Source organism: Gambusia affinis, linkage group LG17 (genome assembly GCF_019740435.1).
Source record: "Gambusia affinis linkage group LG17, SWU_Gaff_1.0, whole genome shotgun sequence".
NCBI classification, from domain to species: domain Eukaryota; kingdom Metazoa; phylum Chordata; class Actinopteri; order Cyprinodontiformes; family Poeciliidae; genus Gambusia; species Gambusia affinis.
Genome location: NC_057884.1, coordinates 3,133,896 through 3,153,140, shown reverse-complemented (window position 1 = coordinate 3,153,140; position 19,245 = coordinate 3,133,896). Strand labels below are relative to the sequence as shown.

At 41.1% G+C, this 19,245-nt stretch overlaps 1 protein-coding gene and 1 long non-coding RNA gene across 3 annotated transcripts in view; one reads left to right on the top strand and one right to left on the bottom strand.

Annotated features, from left to right (window-relative positions):
- Positions 1–19,245, bottom strand: part of pi4kaa (phosphatidylinositol 4-kinase, catalytic, alpha a) — a 32,846-nt gene that overhangs the window by 5,438 nt on the left and 8,163 nt on the right. The window contains exons 11-45 of one of the 2 annotated variants that reach the window (XM_044096628.1): positions 18,998–19,189; positions 18,791–18,891; positions 17,700–17,829; positions 16,726–16,855; positions 15,913–16,008; positions 15,649–15,832; positions 15,370–15,470; positions 14,284–14,452; positions 13,323–13,373; positions 13,059–13,167; positions 11,840–11,976; positions 11,634–11,767; positions 11,045–11,127; positions 10,896–10,966; positions 10,602–10,726; positions 10,437–10,518; positions 10,040–10,123; positions 9,862–9,951; positions 9,295–9,414; positions 8,942–9,034; positions 7,568–7,724; positions 7,363–7,490; positions 7,115–7,273; positions 6,867–7,018; positions 5,876–5,983; positions 4,805–5,025; positions 3,741–3,896; positions 2,468–2,547; positions 2,193–2,392; positions 1,374–1,461; positions 1,121–1,288; positions 965–1,018; positions 775–895; positions 568–697; positions 396–466 (exon numbers count right to left, since the gene is read on the bottom strand). In XM_044096628.1, the coding sequence (XP_043952563.1) occupies positions 396–466; positions 568–697; positions 775–895; positions 965–1,018; positions 1,121–1,288; positions 1,374–1,461; positions 2,193–2,392; positions 2,468–2,547; positions 3,741–3,896; positions 4,805–5,025; positions 5,876–5,983; positions 6,867–7,018; positions 7,115–7,273; positions 7,363–7,490; positions 7,568–7,724; positions 8,942–9,034; positions 9,295–9,414; positions 9,862–9,951; positions 10,040–10,123; positions 10,437–10,518; positions 10,602–10,726; positions 10,896–10,966; positions 11,045–11,127; positions 11,634–11,767; positions 11,840–11,976; positions 13,059–13,167; positions 13,323–13,373; positions 14,284–14,452; positions 15,370–15,470; positions 15,649–15,832; positions 15,913–16,008; positions 16,726–16,855; positions 17,700–17,829; positions 18,791–18,891; positions 18,998–19,189 (4,275 nt within the window). The remainder of the gene's footprint in view (positions 1–395; positions 467–567; positions 698–774; positions 896–964; positions 1,019–1,120; positions 1,289–1,373; positions 1,462–2,192; positions 2,393–2,467; positions 2,548–3,740; positions 3,897–4,804; positions 5,026–5,875; positions 5,984–6,866; positions 7,019–7,114; positions 7,274–7,362; positions 7,491–7,567; positions 7,725–8,941; positions 9,035–9,294; positions 9,415–9,861; positions 9,952–10,039; positions 10,124–10,436; positions 10,519–10,601; positions 10,727–10,895; positions 10,967–11,044; positions 11,128–11,633; positions 11,768–11,839; positions 11,977–13,058; positions 13,168–13,322; positions 13,374–14,283; positions 14,453–15,369; positions 15,471–15,648; positions 15,833–15,912; positions 16,009–16,725; positions 16,856–17,699; positions 17,830–18,790; positions 18,892–18,997; positions 19,190–19,245) is intronic. The other variant, XM_044096629.1, reaches the window with a different exon arrangement.
- Positions 12,851–16,148, top strand: LOC122819697. The gene is made up of 3 exons (XR_006368648.1): positions 12,851–12,937; positions 15,671–15,822; positions 15,931–16,148. It is a non-coding gene; the product is annotated as an uncharacterized LOC122819697 (long non-coding RNA).

Sequence of the window (19,245 nt, the reverse complement as noted above, 5' to 3'; positions counted from 1 at the left end):
TTTTCCATTCTTTCTGGGCATGTTGTGTGGGGTTTGGTTCATTTTTTTTAACTTGTTAAAAATTTTCTGGATAAAATACACACTGGATATTTTAGAAGGGACAAGCTGGGCTAGATCCAGTCAGGCATTTTGCACAGCTGAATGGTTGCCAAGGGAGATTAAAGGGTTTCTCAAACATGCATGAAAGAATGAAGGCAACTCTCCATATTTGTTTTTGATGAAGGAATAACATTACAACATGGTGTAAAACTCAAGAAAGTCAATTTTACATCATGCTGCCTCCTTAAATTAAATGGACATTTTTTTTTCATAGTTTCAGACGTAATATTTCTTTCAAAACAGAAACACAAAGTTTTTGATCCATCCCAGAGAGCCGGCAGTCGATAACAGGTTACCTGGCTGCACTTTGATGTCCGACAGCGCTTTGAGACAAGCTCGTTTTCGCTCCTCTCCTTTCGGAACCGGCCTGAAAACAAAAAACACAAACAAACAAAACAGATTCATCTTAGCTTCTCAACCATTTTCTATCTTGGCAATTTTACAGCGAAGAGGCTCGGCTGCACTTACTTGATGATGGCGGACACGTTGGTGATCTTGTTAAAGAAGTCAAACTCTCTTTGGTAGAAGTCTTTGGCCGGACCGGACAGAGAACCCATGATCTCCTCCACCATCTGCTCCAGCAGCTCCCCGATGTCGGCTGCACGGACAAACGCGTCAACCAAAGAGCCGTGGCGTGACACCTAGGGTCTGCTCCGGGTGAACAAAGTGACTCACGATCTTTCTGGTGTCCCTCCTCGTCCATGAAGATGTTGGTCTTCATGTTCCAGATGAACTGATGAGCAAGAAGCTGAGACTTCTGCGCCGCCCACAGGATGTACTCCCTCACGTAACCCATCTGAACGGAGAGAACGGCTCATACCCATGTTTTTCCACGATGGTTGAGAGGGTATTTATCCGTGTTTACCTTATCATAACGAAGCGCTTGCACAATCTGAGGAATGTAGAACAAGATGGCGTCCTGCGGAGGTAAATAACAAAACGTTTTGCTGTAAAAAAAAAAAAAAGAAAGGAAAAAAAAGAAGGACCTTTCTCTGCTAGATTCCACAGATGCTTGACCTACCGGAGGAAAGGAGCGCAGCACTTTAACTCCATACTGTGCAGTGAGAGGGTGAGGAGGGTACATGCTGCTGAAGTAGGACAGACCCGTGGGCGGGTCAGCCGGAGCCCAACACAAGATGTGGCTCAGCTCAGGGGAGTCGGCGTCGATGGTGTGCCACGTCACGAGGAACTGACGACAGACAGAGAGGAAAACATCCACATTTTATAACGCTGACATTTAATTCTCCCGCTCTGGACTCATTGATAGTTCGTACCTTAACGGCCTCGGGTACGTCGCTCACCGCTCCGGGGTCCAACCTCACCAGCCGGGTCACTTCGGCAACGATGGCATCGTTTTTAAACCTGGAACGGAAAAGAGGCAAAGAAGGAGAATCACATCAAAGAGTGGAGGATTATGTAGCTTTAACAATAACTGTACGGACCACCAGAGGGCAGCAAACAACTTTCTATTGAGACGTTTGTTGTTGTTTTTTTCGTGAATTGTTTCTTTTATTTGTTCAATGAGTGATCTGTTGATGCATATTTATTGTTTCGCTCACAGAAGCCATAAAATACAAACTCAAAGTTTGACTCCAGATCACAAAAAGAAAGACATAAATAAGAAAAATGGTAAAAAGAAAATAAAAGTAAAAAGGAAAGAAAGCATGAAAGAAAAAAAAGGAAGACACAAAGAGTGAAAGAAGGGAAAAGTAAAATAAGAAAACAAAATGTAGATTTTTAAATATTTAAAATACTGGAAACTGTAATGTTTTCTGTCTTGTCCAGACAGAAAACCCTGAAATCTAATTCCAGACTTTTCCAGACCATGAAGGAAACCTGTCCATAGACTCAGCTCAGAGTAAAGCCTATGGCTGTCCAACATATAGTAATTATAATGGTACCGCAATAACAATGTGAACACGCTGATGTAATATTTATCCAGTCAGACAGTTTCATGGCAGGTTTTGCTGGGTGTTTCATGAACCTTCACCCTTTAGGTGCAACAATAAACATTTATCTGCTTTTCTAAACTCACAAAGCTTCACTTTATAACGATCTCAACTTGTTTTATGGATTAAAAAACAAACGTCCACCTTGCAGGTAGTTGCATAGCCAGGTAAGGTGCAATGCTCCAGGCCAGATTGACGTTGTCCTTCCACTGTTTCTCCGTCAGGCTGATGTACTTGGACCTCCAGTTGGCGATGCTGGTCTCCACCGACTGCTCAGTGGCGATGGCCAGCTCCTGAGTGGAGAGCGGGTTGTACCACGTCGTCAGGCGCTCGATCTCACTGGCCTGCCGAAAGAGACGAAGAGAGCGAACATAGGAGCTGCACCAGTAAACGCAGTCAACGCTGTCCTCTGAACTCACCAGCAGCGCCAGCAACAGAGTCCGGCGTTTCATGTAGTACTTGTGAAGCTGAGTTCCTCTGTTGCTCTTTTTAGATGTGCCTTTAATAATAATAATAAAAAAAAAAGCACAGAAAGTCAAACCTTGGTGTTAATTTTGAGTCTGTCGAAAAGGTTCGACTACTTGTTGGCCCTTCAGACCTTTCAAAACGTTTGACTTTTCAGAGTCGGTCAAATCTAGTTTTTGGACTATTTTTTCCTGAAGAATGGAAACTGCAAAACACTTTGATATTGGGTGTTGATCTCCTTAGGCCACAAACTCTTTCAATACACAAATATACGTCACCTGGACTTTTTTTTTTAAAGCTTTGTCGGCTCTAGTGGCCTTTATTTGACAGTTGTCAGACAGGCAGTCATCGGGCCGGGACTTGAACCTGTGAGGCCTCCATACATTGGTTACGCTTTATCTCGCTGCCACCGCCGTGCCCAGAAAAGGGCCACTTTAGAAGTGTCCAAAACTTTTAAAGTGTGTTTCCATTAGAAACGTGTGCAACAGCTTTGTCCATATTTGGCTAATGTAAGAAAAACAAAACAAAAAACCCCACAAAAAAACCCAACGCTATTTTGCAATTGCTGTATTTCCGCTGAGTAAGAAAGATAATTAAAATCAGAACGTTTGTTCATGCGATAAGTCACTAAAAACCATGCGACACCATGACCCTCCTATTATAAGCTGTGTTTCAATTACAAATAAGTGCAAATCTCTGTCTATTTTCTGTTAATATTGAAAAAACACAATTTTGATATTGCGGCATTCCCATTAAATAAGGAACTCAATGCCAAACCAAGGACTGGAGTTGCAAATTAGCTGTAGCTATATGGTCTTGGTGCAACACATCAGTTGCAGTGTTGATCCGTTCTGTGTTTGTGTGCATCGTTCTTGTCAAATAGACAAATAAATGGAAAGAAAATTAAAATCACACACGAATAAGCCTGCTCACACAACAAGTCATTAAAAAACATACTTCCTGTCTTCTTCATCTTTGCGGTTTGTGTTGTGTGATGATAAAGAGTTCCCGTTGCACTTCTGTGAAATGCCCTAATATCGACACGGTCGAAAAACCACCTCATCCTAATGGCAAACTAGGGGATTTTATTTTTTCAAAATTGTTGTGTTTCTACTGAGCGAACATAGTTTTTAAATGTCAAATTGTGCAAAGAAAACATAACTCTTGTGGTTTGCATCGCATGAAAACGTTGAATTAGTTCCCTTTGTGTGATTGGTAACACTGTACCGGACTTCTTGGACGTGGTGGACATCCCACTGGACAGAGGGTAGGTGTTGATCCACCCCTGGGCGCTCTGCTGGGATCGGGAGCTGGAGTCCATGTTGCTCCTCAGGTCGGCGGCGTTCATCACCGATAGGCTGTTCAAGGACGGGTCCTGATTATCTGTCCACGGACAAACAGAATCAGGACCGAACGAAGCCGAAGCCGCGTGGTTTAGGACCACGAGTTGAATCTACAAGATTTAGCTTAGCTTGTAAAACCAGTAAGTATGCAGATGTATTCTGAACTAATTCACATTACAAACCACAAACTTTGGAGTATTTTATTGAAGTTGGTTTCATTTTAATAAAATACTTTGAAGTTCATGGTTTTCGAGTGGAAAAAATAACTGTGATTTGGTTCAAAATAGCCATTTTTTTAACAATAAAAAAACATAAACAACATGGTTGATGATGATGGCTTGTTTTGGAAAGCGAGATGAGTTGTGTCTCTTCTTCTGCTGCGATGGTCATGCACATTGTAAATGGGGATATTTGATTGGAAATGGAGGTAGCAGTCGCCTTAATCCACTGATACTCGGTCAGATGTAGAAAATCTGATCCAGGTTCTGGGATTACAGGCCTAATCTACCTGAAGCGGGTTGATGTGTATGAGAATGAAACCATGTTTTTTTTTTCTTTTTCTGGATCGTCTGGAATGAGATGGACAGGATTTTTCTGAGGTGGAAGTAAAAAAAACAACAATAATAAAAAAAAAAGAAACTCTTTTTAGGATTTCTTCTTTTCAGACCAAACTGATCAGGTTGAGGAAAGAGGCAGACGGGTGGGCTTGATGATGAATCATCATGCATCATGACACTTATGCCAAATTTGGGCTTTTCCTCACAGCTGTGTTCAAAGTAAAACTCAAGGTCAAAGAGAGAGAGGAAAAAAAAAAAGCATTTTGACAATGAAAGTTGGAAAATTTAGACCTGGACAGCACCGTGAGGAGAAGCTGCGTCAAATCTGACAGGCGTGACAGCATGCCCCCTTTGCTGCAGCGCAGCCCGCGCTCCACCGCTTTAGGCTTACTTAAGATCGATATCGGAGATGTGCTGGACACGATTAGCGATCCGAATATCCCAGCAGAGAGAGTGCTCGGGGCTGAGGTAGTACCAAGCTCACCGGGTGGGACCAGCTGGTACGCTGCCAGGTACTTCTTATCCGACAGGATGCTGGCATAGAAGCGGATTATGATGCAGATGTCCTCGCGGAGACGCTTGTCGGCCTGGGTGGGAAACTTCGGAGACACGCTGTGAAACATCGGAAAGAGTCTGTCGATAAGGAGACGCTCACCGGATAAACTGTGCTGGGCACATGTGAGGAGAGACGCTATGTGGGCAGAACAGGTTAGAAAATGACACTGAACATGAACACCGACCAGAGAAAGAAGGCAAGAAATAATTAGTTCCCTGCAAAAACATAAAATCTTACCAAGTAATTCTGCTCTAGTTTCTAGTGCATGTTAATGCACTTGAAATAAGACGAAACTAACTTACAAGTAACTTTTCAGCAATATCTAACAGCTTGTTTTAAAATAACAATTGCACAACAATGATTAAAATATACCAGCTACACTAGCAGATTTTAAAAATTATAACAAGATATTTTTTTCATGATAGAAGTGAAACAATCTGCCAGCTTTTTTTATTTCTTGCTGAAAAGTTACTTGTATGTTAGTTTTGTCTTATTTCAAGTGTACAGAGACATTTGCACTAAAAACTAAACAAAATTTTACTTGGTAACCATGAGGTTTTAGTGTGGTCACTAAGAAACTTTATATTAATTAAAAGTTAAACATTCTTTGCCAAACTGCCATACATAAATAATGCGTGACATAATTATTTAAATGTGTCATAAAGCTGGAGATAAATTCAGAAATGTGAATTAATTTACAGAAACATAAAAAAGTTTATAAAGTCATAAAATAATTATTTCTACTTTTACTTATATTATTTCTGACATTATTTCCAGTTTAAAAAAAATCCGTGATAGAATTCAACAATTATTTCCTAAGCAATCTATTTATTGTACTTTGGCACTCGTATTTCACAACAGCTCATTTGAGCCAATTTGATCCGTCAGCCGAAGCCTGAGACTCACCTGAAGTAGTCGAAGGCTGTGGAGTAGATCTTCTCTCTGATGACGTTTCTCACAGTGGAGTTGGTGAGAACGTCAGAGTGCAGCAGAGCCAGACCTAAAGTCAGCAGCCTAACACACCAACAAATATGACTATCGTCATCAACTCCAGTCATTTTCTACAAATCTTCACATTCAGCTCAGTTATGCCTTGCAAATGTGTTTCTGTAATTTCCGGACTATTGAGCGCTCCTGAATGAAAGCAGCACCCACTAACTCTGAAAGAAAATAAATAAAGAAATGAAATGACTTGTAAAGGTCGCTCCACCTTGTGGGTACCTTGAGGATTTCCTTTGAGTTTTTAAAAAATGTTTTATAACCCTTATTCCACCTTTTTCCCCCTCTTCATTATTAACAAAACTGTAGAAAGAAAAATTATATGTTGTTTTGTGTCAAAGAAAGGCGTCACATTTGCAAAGTTTTGGGGCTGTTTTTAGGTCGCCTCAAGCAATAAATCAACTATCCGCATTGATAAAGTAAAACAAATTCAATAATTTTTATTTGCATGATTTATTATTTTTCTCTTTTCTTTCTTTCTACAAAAAACTACATGACAAAAGTCTTCAGTCTGGTGCTTTAGTTTCTAGTGGCCCTTTTTTGTCTCCAGAATCCATTTTACATGTTGTTTCTGTTGTTTTGTTTGTTTATTGTGGATATTTAAAATGTCTTCCATTTCCAGTGTTAAATGTTTATTACTTTTTGATCTATGAGAATGTGTTCTTGCATTATTGTTAGTATTATTCTATTACTATTATTTCACCTTAAAATGTTCTCAAAACAACAACATTATTGTTTATTTCAATAATATCTGGGACAGTTAATCGTCCAGCAAAATTTGTTATTTGAGTTTTGGACCCCAGCGAAATATAACAATTGTTGTTCTGAATGGACAGAATGCATTCAGGCGGTATGAATTTGTAAGGTTGGGGTAACAGCCCTGAAGGATGCGCTATACCTGAAACGTGGTCCAATGGCAGCCACGTGGCGGTTCAAGCCGCTGTTAGATCCGCCGACGCCCAAGGACAGGGAGCGCTGCAGCAAGCTGCCAAAGATCTCCACCTGATCGGCGCTGGAATATTTGGCTATTTCAAACCTCTGGACAAGAAACTGGAACAGCAAAAAGAACAAAATTACAGACACAAAAGAAAAAAAAAAACAGTGAAAACAGGAATGTCTTTGTGAAAAAAATAAACTTTTTCTGACCTCGATCCAGATGTGGTGAGGGGTGACATCTGGAGGGCAGGGCACAGGCTGACTTTCCTCTGACGCGGCAAGAGGATCGGCCTCGTGCTGCGCGTTGGAGAACAGGCCCATCTTCAGCTCCATCGTCATCTGCCACGCTCCCGCCATCTCCCGCATAAACTGGGAAGAAGAAGACGTGGGTCCGTGAAGAGACGACGCTGACGAAACGCGGGGAAGCAAGAGAAGGTCAAACACATCGAACAGCGTACCGGTACTTCCACCCCCGTGCGCGCCGCCAGCAGCCACTCCCAGCATGCAATGGCTGTTTCCATGCCGTGCTCCGTGAACATCTTGAGGGGCGACCAGCAGAGGTGGTGCAGGAGCTGAGGGTCGCATTCTGCAGAGTGAAACACGACGGGAGCTGAGTCACCGCATCGGGGAACGTAAAACATAACAGACGGATAAAGTCGTTACCGCTGCTGCTGATGAGCAACGCGGCCAGTTTGAACATGGCCTCAGTGAAGGCCTCGGGCTGAGCAGAGTCCAGGGCCTCCTCCATCTGTTTGATCATGATCCGGGTCAGATCCGGCTGGCCCCTGACTACCTGCGCAAAGTGGATCATTCCTGCAACCTGCAGAGAGAAAAAACACTGCAAAGATCAGAGGGGAAACATAACCCAACCTAATGCTAACAGGCAATCAAAACTTTAATGTCTATGCTCAGTCAAATGTCCTAAACGTTTCTTAGATTAGTTTTTATTGGCACATTATTTTTCCTTCACATTTCATATTGAGGGTCCATCTTATTTAAACTTGTGTTGTATGTAGGCCTGTCATGATAACATATTTTGCTGAGATATTAGTTGTCTCAAAAATTATTGCAACAAACGATAATATTGTTTGAAGACCTTTTTACACTGATTTAGTGGGAATGACGTAATAATACATGCGATTTCCTGCCAAAGGTAGACGCAAGGACACATTCTTAAAATGGCATTATGATGTGCTTTTCAGCCGCATAGTGCCATTTTATAGCAAAATCAAGTAATTATGTTAACTTCAGATATCATAAACATACTATTTATATCAAAAATGGTTTAAAAGAAATTTGACTTTATAATTTAAAGCCTTGAAATTAGGCCTATGTCTCTTTAAGAAACTCCTCTATTAACACTTGAACAACATTTTTACCAGCATTTCACTGAGAAGCAGCTCCTATAATGAGATCAGCACATGCAGCGTTCCACCAGCTGTTTGCTAATTGCTGCTGGCTAGTCTGAAGGAGCTGAGTGGAAGGGCTGCTCTGGGCCCCCCTGGCGTTTTGCACAGCTGAATGGTTGCCAAGCAAGATTAAAGGATTTCTCAAACATGCATGAAAGATATCCAGATATGTTTTTGATGAGGGAATGACATTATGACATGATGTAAATCTTAAAAGAGTCAATTTTACGTGATACTGCTCCTTTAAAGCTTTTAGAAATAAAGTCAGAGAAAGAACAAAGGTTATAGAAAGTTCTTTAAATTGGAACTTCATTTCATACAGAAGCATGTCGGCTCTTCATTGCTACAACACAGAGCCAGACAACCAGTGATTGTCAATTCACTTCTTCGCCATTTTGTACATCTGTAGTCTCATACCTAATTTCTCTAATAACAGCTAAACAGATATATTTATTATTTACTCTAATTCTAAAAATATATTTATTATTTATTATTTAATCTAGTGATATATGATATACATGCATTCCCATTGGTATCGGTCAATGTTAGTAATTTTTTAACATATTGGTATCGGTCCAATAAGTAATGTTGGATTATGTGGCATTCAACACAATGCCGATGAGCGTACCTCTCCAGCGTATCTGTTCCGCAGGTTCAGGGATGCCATGAAGTTGGAGTAATCCTTCTTCACACAGGCTGGCCTCTCAGTCAGCTGGGTGGACTAATTGAGAAAGTGATTGAGATTAACACCATTTCTTAACGCCATACCCATTATGTCATAACTAAAATCTTCTAAAGTCCTGCCATCCCTCAGGGTTGTATTCTTGGCCTCCGTTTATTTCCCCATTTTTAAATCTCAAAATTTCTCTTCACATTTTTAAAGTAAAAGAAAATAAAACAAACACGTCTGTCTGATTGGTCAGAATGATCCAGCTTTGCAACTTCAAGCAAGTTAAATGAGGAAGTCCGTTTGTGACTCACCCCCAGAGTGGTACTCTGTCTGTTGTAGCCAGCGAAGTGCAGGATGCTTTCAGTGGCCATGGCCAAACCCGTGTGCTGGGACAGACCCGAGACCCAGTTCTGATGTTTGTTCAGGTACTCCTGACAACCACATGGAAACAGAGAGTTCAAACTTTAAATGTGAGTTTCTCTCATGCTGGACATGTTAAAGGATTGACACATAGCATTTAAGAATGGCACAAAATTCACTTTTTCAATAGACTTTATACAAATATCCTATTAATATAGAAGTATAATGACTTATTACACACACTTTCAGTTTCAGCTTTTCTTGTAAAAAAATCTAAATGTCTAAAAAAATGTACTCACTAAGTTTTTTGACATTTAGGAAACAGAAATAATTTCAGAAACTATAACTAACCTGAGACAGGAGAAGTTTGATCTGATTTAACCTCAAACAGTGAGACAAAATGCCATATGTGTCTTTTTATTCGGCGTATGTAAACTTCTGGTTTCAACAACTGTGTGGAGCTGCTTTGCGCTGCTCTCTTCAAAACGATGGAGGAGGAAAGGCTTGAGAAACAATACCTGCAGGTGGGACTTTGTTACAGACGGCGCCCACTTCATAGCCTCCTTAAGGATTTCCCCACACCGCGCAGCAAAATCTTTGACAATGCTCTAAATATTACAGAAAGAAACGTTAACGTAACATGTTCATAAGTGATTTTTGGCACCAGCATCGAGATGAGTAAAAAGAAAAAGTTACCTCCCTGGCTTCATACGTGTCCGGGGCAGTGATTCTGTACGGAGTGTCAGGGATGTCATAATACGGCTGATCTTTATGAATGTCCTGCAACACACCGTCAACACTCATAAAATCATGGTACAGATTCACAGATACACATTCCTCTGACGGATTAAACCAGGGGTGTCAAACTCCAGTCCTCCAGTCGCTGTCCTGCAGGTTTTAGATGTGCAACAGGTACAAAACACTGGAATGAAATGGATTAATGACCTCCTCCTTGTGTAGATCAGTTCTCCAGAGCCTTAATGACCTAATTATTCTGTTCAGGTGGTGCAGCAGAGACACATCTAAAAGTTGCAGGACACCAGCCCTCGAGGACTGGAGTTTGACACCTGTGGATTAAACAATCATCACTCACTGCACTGAGGGACAGGGAGAGAGTCTGCAGGATGTCCAACATGGTCTTCAGCACCCGGCCGCTCCAAAGCAGGTGGGGGAATCTGAGGGGAGAGGTGTTGGAGTGTTTATGAAAGAATAAGAGGTCATTTTGAGAGGAAGAACTGGTGGATCGGAGCCGTCTTACGTTTCAGCCAGACCAGACAGATATTTGTCGGCCACTCTGCGGATCCGCTTGTGGATGTGGTTGAAGTTGACCAGGAGAAACTGAGCGTGGCGTTCCAGCTCCTCCTCGTGAGCTTTGGTTTTAGGCTTTTCAAACAAAAAAAAAATATGGTAAACCGATTGTGCTCAGAAACAATAAACAACAAATAGTACTATGTAACAGGGCTTGAAATTATTGATGTAATGCAGACATCAGGGTTGATAACAAGCACTATCGAGCTGAGTTGGCTCTGAAAGAGCGGAAAGCCTCACGTACTTTTTCAGCCATCATTTGAAGGAAAACCTCAAACACCTTGTCGCTGACAGCGATCACGCACTGCATCATACCTGGAAAAACATGGATTTAATACACGAGGGACAGTATTTCTCTGTCAGAGAACAGTTTTCCTCTTTTGTTTCCCTTACCAGATTTATCTTTCTGTATCGCTCGGTCTTCAAAGTAACGAAACATGACCTGGAAGCGTTCCGAGTCCAGAGAGTGCAGCATCCTAAACATAATGAAAAACAAAAACAAAGATGGCATGAGATCATCTTGATGGTGTGAAGAACAACGCTGCAACTAACGATTATTTTACTAAACAATAATTCTGATGATCAGATTAAAAAAATAGCCACAGCCTACAGATTATTTAACCACTGAAGCCTTTTTTATACACATGAGAAATACATTTAAAGATGCAAAAAAATAAACAATTGGTTCTTGTTTCGAACAAGACAATAAACATTTTATTGCCTAAAATGCAGTAAAACAGCATTCATTTAAACCAAGTGAAACTATGCCACTTGAGGAATGTAACAGTATTCTATACAGTTTTATCTTAGTTACTGCTCTGAATATCTTGCCTGTTTTTAAGTCTGTATTCGCTGGTTAGCAATTAATCGATTGCTGAATGAATGGACGATTATTTCAATAATCAATTTGTAATGATTAATCCGGTTAATTTCAGCCATAGTAAAGATTAGACTTTGTTTTGTTGTGGAGGCATCGTTTTACCTCATGTACTCCAGCCTGTAGACAGACAGCAGGTATGTGGACATCGCAAAGTCCAGCTTGTTGATGAGGGCGGCCACCTCTGGAGGCGGGTCCAGCAGGTTGATGATGGTGCCGCGCAGGTCATTCAGCTCCGCCTGAAGTGTAGCAGCTGGAGTCAGAAAACTGTGCCCCTGCCTCTGTGTGTGTGTGTGTGTGTGTGTTCATACTGGAGTGACGGTGTCGTTCTTCAGCGCAGAGTTATACTGAAGCTCCGAGCGTAAAGGCTCCCCGCTGGGAAACGTCAACAGCGGTGATTTGGTCGCGATTTCACAAACTCCTTGGTACCACTCCTCCGGCCACAGGCCTGATTGTTTCAACAGAGATGGAGGGAAAGAAGAAGAAGACAATGAATACAGTACAACGCAGAGATTTACAAACTTTCTGTGTAAAAAGACAATAATTCTTGTCCTCGACATCTGCAGGTTTCAGCAAGTCAATTTTAAGACTTTTTAAGACCTTTTTTTAATGCCACCATGAATGAAGTTTAAGATGGAGAAACTATTAACATCCCCATCCTGCTGTATTAGAATCTAGAATAGTCAAAAACTGTGAAATTTCATGGAGTCTGTTTGTGGCTCTTGGCAACAGCTTTGTGCTTCTCACATTTCACGTGGCTCTCCTCAACTTTAAGATAGATTTTTTTTTTAATTTGCACTTAAATTTCCAGCTCCATTCATTTCCTATGCAGCTTGTGCGATGAGGCGACAATCGGCAGCTCTCCTCCAGCCAAGTGAACAATGACGTTCTCGTAAATGCTGACCTGTGATGCATAGATAAAGTTTCACCTCGAAAGGCGATGACGCCATCGTTCATCACTTCCCATGTGCGGTAGACGCAAAAACCTAGACCTGAATTAACCTCAGAAGCATTCAAGCCATGACAATCCACTTTCAAAATGAGACACTTTTCTGACTAAATTTATTGTTTAGCCCAAGCTTCAACACAAAACAAGACAGTTTTTTTGTTTTTCAGAGATTAGACATATTAGTGTGAAAAATCCTTAAACATACTGAAACTAAAACTTTCCCAGAGGGTTGAGATTCTCCATTAATCTATTCAATTCCCTGAACTATTTTATGCAGGGCCTTCCTGTAGGTCATTGGACCAAAACACAAATTTTAAATAATAATAATTAAAAAAGTAACAAATATTCTGTTGCTATGAACTGATCATATATTTGTATCGCTAGTTTTAATGCTACCTGGGGTTTTATGCCAATGTATCAGTCTAATTTCTCTGACAGAAGCCTGAAAAGATTTAAAAATGTAAGTGAACGTTTGAATCTGTTGCTTCATTTTCAGCTTGTCTTACTAAACATTTTGATAACGGAAAAGGTGAACGACAACACAAATGATTTACAAGCAGGGTTGAGTAAACGTATCGTACCTGAGCCCTCCACTGCGAATCCCATGACGACAGAGTAGAGCCAGAAGTCTCTGAACAACTTCTGCAGACGCGGCTTTGCCTCCTTTATCGGTGGCAACCTCTTCGTCAGCTAGCATGGAAAACATAATCATGCTTAAAAACGGCCAGAGGTACACCTGGAGGTTTAGCATTCGGCATAGTGAAAAAAACCTGCTTCAGTTTACAGGCTCTCAACACAAAAAACCCCACAAAACAAGCAAAGAGCTGAACATCTGGATCACTTACCACGGCTATAACCGGAATGAGGACGCCGAGGTTTCCGGCACTGCTAGAGGCCTGGAGAGAAAGAAACAAAGACGTGTTTCTACTTTCCAGCATGAAGATATTCAAAGACAAACCTCAGAGTTCCATTGCTGGATAAAGCTTTTCTATACGCATGTTTTAGCTTAACATAACTAATCTTTTAGCCTCAATCTTAGCGAAGAATTGCCACAGAATCATATGATTTCCGTAAGATGTCTATATGAAAACTGTAAATGGGATTTTAAATTCATTTCAATAATCATTTTGATTCGTGAAATCAAGTTAGAAAGAAGATATCATTGTTCGAGGTAAACAACGGACCCAGCAGTGTGAGGTTCGCCCTGAGACTGGTGGGTATTAAAGTCGGTAACAATTCCTCCCCATGTAAACTCTAAAAGTAAAAATTCACTGTGGTTCCATCAACATTTTTACAACATTTAAAAAGTTGGTGGAAACTGCAAAATTGGAGACAATTTCCTCAGTTTAGCAGAAACGTTTCTAAGCTCACTTGAGGTTTGGCTTTTCCAAATAAACAGAAGCTTTATTTAAATAAAGCCTTTATATGCTTTATTTATTTCCAAATAAAAGAAAGATGGAAACACATTTACTGAATAAGTTTTGACGTAGCAAATCTTCACTTTCACTGGTGGGTCTGTGCTTTACTAGAGGTACGAAACTATGAGAAACTTCCAAATCCAAATCTCCAGCTCAGAGAGGACAACTCTCTCCAATTTTCTGAGATGTGATTCACACTAGTTTATAACCTCTACTTCCTGTTTATTAGAGCCACATGTGGCATCGATATTTGATGAAAGGGACCTTTATGTGCGTTGTCTTTATTTTTGCGATATTTTAATAATTGGATGAAAACAGTGAAATGGACTCGATGTGAGAGTTCAGTAAATGTTCAAACGTTGAGCGTAAATGTTCATGGAAAGTGTACCTTCAGGGCCGGGCCTTTGTCCGAGGCCCGCTCACTGGCTCTCTTCCCCTCTAAGCCCAGCTGCACAAAAAGCTCCAGCAGGTTGACCAGCAGCTCGTCCACCATCTGCTCGGCCTGCATGTTGGCTGCTATGTTACCCAGAGCGTTTATAACAGCCAGAGAGCAGTGTCTGCAGAAAGAGGAGGGAAGCAAGTCGGATGAAAGTCCAGCATGCAGCTTTACAACATCATCGTAAATAAGCAGCAACTTCTAATCGATAACTGTCTCTTATGTTTCATTTAGGTAGTTTTTACAAAAAACCTGAAGATCTTTAAGGGGTACCTGCGTTTTTCAGGTACATAGTGACGTTTTATATCACAATCAAGTAACTATGTTGATTTAAGTTGTTATAAAAATTCTGTATATAGCAAATATGACTTAAATCATACTTTATAATTTAACACCCTGAAATCGGGCTTCTGTCTCTTTAAGAAACTCCTACTTTTTCTGAAGCTCCGCCTTCAGGAAGTCATCGCAATACCATTAACTGTCTATTAATCTTCCAACAACGGTTTTACCGGCGCTCCTCTGAAAAGTAGCTCCTATAATGAGCTCAGCAGATGTACAGTTCCTCCAGGTGTTTGCTAATTACTCCTGGCTAGTCTGAAGGAACTGAGTGGGGGCTTGGAAGCTTGGATGCTTGGAAACCGCAGCTCCGTCAGACCTTTGGCGAGCCAGATACAACTGGAGGACAAGATCGGCTTCACATGCACTGGCCATTTCCTTGGTTTTACCCAAAACCAAGGAAATGGCTGCACCTCTTTATTAAGTGACATCTTAAAGCCGTTGGTTGCAATGCACTTTGCTATTTACAGGTGCACACCACAGATTTTCAGATGTAAATGTGCTTAAATCCGTGTGTCCTTCTCTTTCCACTTCACACTTCTGTGTTGGTCAATCACGTCAAACCCCAAAAATATGCATTAAATTTGTGGTCGTCAGGAGAAAAGTGAGAATATTCCTGCAGTGCATAATGGAAGAAAAACTAACTGGCCTGCATATAACCACCAGAGCTATGTTGCAAACTTGTGCCAAGGTTCCCCTCACCTGTAACCGTGGTCTTTGAAGTCTTTGGTGGAGTAAACCATGGAGCTCGCTTTGACACTGATCTGCTGGAACAAATTCCACACTTCCTGGTAGATGTATTGCTAAAAGAGAAACAAGAGCGAAAACGAATGTCACTTTTTAAAGCGACGACTCACTTTTAAATTTCTTTTTGTCATGTGCAAATATCCATTTATTTGAATAATTAGCATCACGGTTCGCGGCGGTGAATCAGCAGTTTATCTGCGACTGGAGGCGAGAAAAGAACCTGTCAGCTCTCACATTGCCTGTGATCACCATGCAGCCCAGCTGATCTATGATGAGGACGTCGAGCTGCGAAGGCGGCTGGCAGAACTTCTGCTGCAGGATCTGCAGGATGGGCTCCATCACCCTGGGGGTGTCGCGCAGCGCCACGGCGATGTGGCCCAAAGCTCTGATGGTGTGGTCTGGGATCAGGTGAGCATCCCTGGAAAAAGAGGAAACCACTTTAAATGACCTGCTTTAGCACAATTAGGTGAGTAATTTTTTTTTCTGGATCTGGCTAACTTGTCATTTTCCTGGTAGATGTAGAGACGGTTGGACAGACTGGCGAGGAAAGCCTCCACGATGACGTTATCCATCGTGAGGCCAGCTTTCAGGCACCTGGGGAGACAGCAAAGAGGGAATCCTGGTTTGGAACTCGGGGAAAAAAATAACTTTCTGTTATGCTAACTGCTTTGCTACCTGATCCTTTTGAGGACTTTCTACTGGCAAAGCACATTAAAATGCATATTAGGACCTCATGGAGTTTTCTGGGATAGTTTTGCTCCTCCTTTCATTTTTACACCCTGGAACCAAAAGCAAATGAATCAAAAGAAGATAGAAATCTGCCCCAAAAACATCTCGGCTAGGTAATTTCAGTCCCCTCTCCTCCTCTGCAGGTCATATTTTGTGTTAACTTTAAAACAAACAACTGGAATTCTGCATTTATGCCTGCAAACACACAATATAAAACTGAAAAAACAAGCAAGTTTATTTGCATAGCACATTCAGCAACATGGCAGTCCAAAGTGCTTTACATTGTGCAAACATAAAAAAAACAATAACACACACATCATACCATGAACAGTTGTGAAAACCATTAACAGACATCACATTTCATCGAATATGTGGGTCAATGTTCCATTGATTGTGGTTCAAAAGCAAAACTCTAAACAAAAGGAGGCTTTTTAAAACAGAGTTTGCATCTAAATACTTAAATAAAACCCTCCAAACTAAATGGAAATAAACCAGTTAAAAGAAGTCTGGACCTTATGTTTTCAGAATTTCCTCAAATATGGAGAGAGACATCAAGCCTTTTTTTTTTGAGTGCTTACTCACCTGCATATGTTATCAATGGAGATGTCGCGCAGCTGTTCGTACATGGAGGGCTGGCTCTTCTTGCTTGCATTGGTGCTGATGGTTGACTGAGAATGTTCATTGGTCACATGGATCTTGATGTCACTTCCTCCTTTAAAAGACAGTTATTTTGTAACAGACTGCATTAGCTCAGTGGCTCTCATTTCCACTAATCTGTTAATAGATAAGCCAGGTTTGTATTTAACGCTTTTCCTAACGGAAAATGTTTAGCACAGTTTGCGTCCCCTAAATTAAAGTTTCCAAACCAATTCCAAATGGCCACTTTACTTGGCTGTTTTGTAAACATTGAGTTGAATAAAATTCGACATTTAGTCATCAACTGGTAAGAGTTGTTCAGATAGTCAGATGTTTATATTCATGCTCTTATTTTGAAATGGGTGAAAACTGTTTATGCTGCAGTTTTATTTTCAACAAGACACATACAAGAAGAAAATAAAACACGGACAGTTGAGAATAAGATTTAAACAGAAATACATTATATAAGGGCATTACATAGTATGTAAATTATAATGTCAAAATTAATCTGGTGCTCAAGGGCTGCAGTCTCAGCATTAGCTTCTGCTAAATACCATGTTGCTAAATACTTTTGCTAATGCTACAGCATCAGTTGCTAGAAATAAAAATAAAATAGTGACATTATTCTGCTAAAACCATTTTTTAAAATTGTTTAAAATTAATAACGGAGGAAAATGAAATTCAGTTACGTACTATGGCAACAGTAGAGATATAACAGTACAAAGAGCTGCATGCTACGCTTTTATTTCCACTTCACAATAATGTGCCACTTTTTGTTGGTTCATCTCATAGAATTAAAAAATTGGGTATTTTTACTATTTGGTGTTTGTGACTTTAAAACAAGACATCTATGATAATGCTACATGCACCCCCCCCTGTCTGAGGAGGACAGCTTGTCCACTTGGGAGCGCCATTGTTACCTGGAGCGCACTGGCTGTGATATTTGTAGAGCTTCACCAGGACAGGAGAGGGCACCACCAGGAAGTCTCTGAGAGACGTGGTGACGGAGTGAGCCACGACAGGAAAGCGCTCGCACAGACGACCCAAACCCTGCACACAAACACAACACGCACATCAAAGCCCTGGAGGTACATGGCGACGCTAACAGCTGCTAGGCATCGAGCTCTGAACCACTGAAATCCACTGATTTCATGCAGTCAGGAAGTAACAGTGTAGCCATAGCTAGGTGCTAGCTATGGTGGTAACCATAGCTAGGTGCTAGCTATGGTGGTAACCATAGCTAGGTGCTAGGCGCTAGCTATGGTGGTAACCATAGCTAGGTGCTAGGTGCTAGCTATGGTGGTAACCATAGCTAGGTGCTAGGTGATAGCTATGGTGGTAACCATAGCTAGGTGCTAGGCGCTAGCTATGGTGGTAACCATAGCTAGGTGCTAGGCGCTAGCTATGGTGGTAACCATAGCTAGGTGCTAGGCGCTAGCTATGGTGGTAACCATAGCTAGGTGCTAGGTGATAGCTATGGTGGCAACCATAGCTAGGTGCTAGGTGATAGCTATGGTGGTAGCTATGGATAGTCATTTGGTGACCCTTTTGTCACTAAATAAAGTCAGAGCTGGGATAGAAGGTCTGGAGAAATAAATAGAAAACCTGAAGTCCCAATAGGAGTCTCTGAATGATCAGCTAATGAGCAGAGTACCAATATGCTAAAAACACCAACACAGTGTCAATTTAGTTCCTGCTTTCACTAGGCTAGGCGGATTGTTTTGAATTACAATGAATGTTTTACAGAGAGAAGCAGAGAATTTTAGATTTTGGAATATATGCGTATTCATCTCTTTGTAACTCAGATAAGCTAAAATAATCATCAGGTTTGACAAAAACTTTTGCTGATTTGGAAACTAATTAAATCAAATTGAATACTTTGCCAGACTAAGCTCTTCTGTAATTGCTGAGAACTCACCGGACAAAAGATGAAAGTCAATTAAGCTCTAAGTGCTTTGTAACAGTGAAAACATATTTGATCATTTATTTCTCTCTCTTTTTTTTTTCTCACCTGTAAGCAGCATATGAGGAGGGGCATGTGTGCGATGATAACTTTACTAGACGTCTTTGACTGCAGCTTCTCTGACAGTTTGGTGCAAAGGTTCTCAGCTCCTGGTGAAAAAAAACAAAAACACAAAACAAAAACAAAACAGCTTTCACGTAATGTGAAAAGTCAAATGACATTTTGTTAGACTGGGTCAAATGATCCAAGTCTCACCCTGTTCCTCTGTAACAGCCCATACCATGAGGTCAACACAGGCAGCGTTGGCCTGGCAACGCAGTTTGAGCGGGCTCAGTTCGCTCTGGAGGTACTCCACGTCATGGAGAATCCTCTGCAGCTCTGACTGGCTGCTGCTGAACTGCTCCAGGACGAAGTCGTGAACCTCCTTCACATAATCCGTCTGAAGGTCTGAACCATGAAGAACAAATGTATTTATTTATTTATTAGGGGAACTATGTCTAACT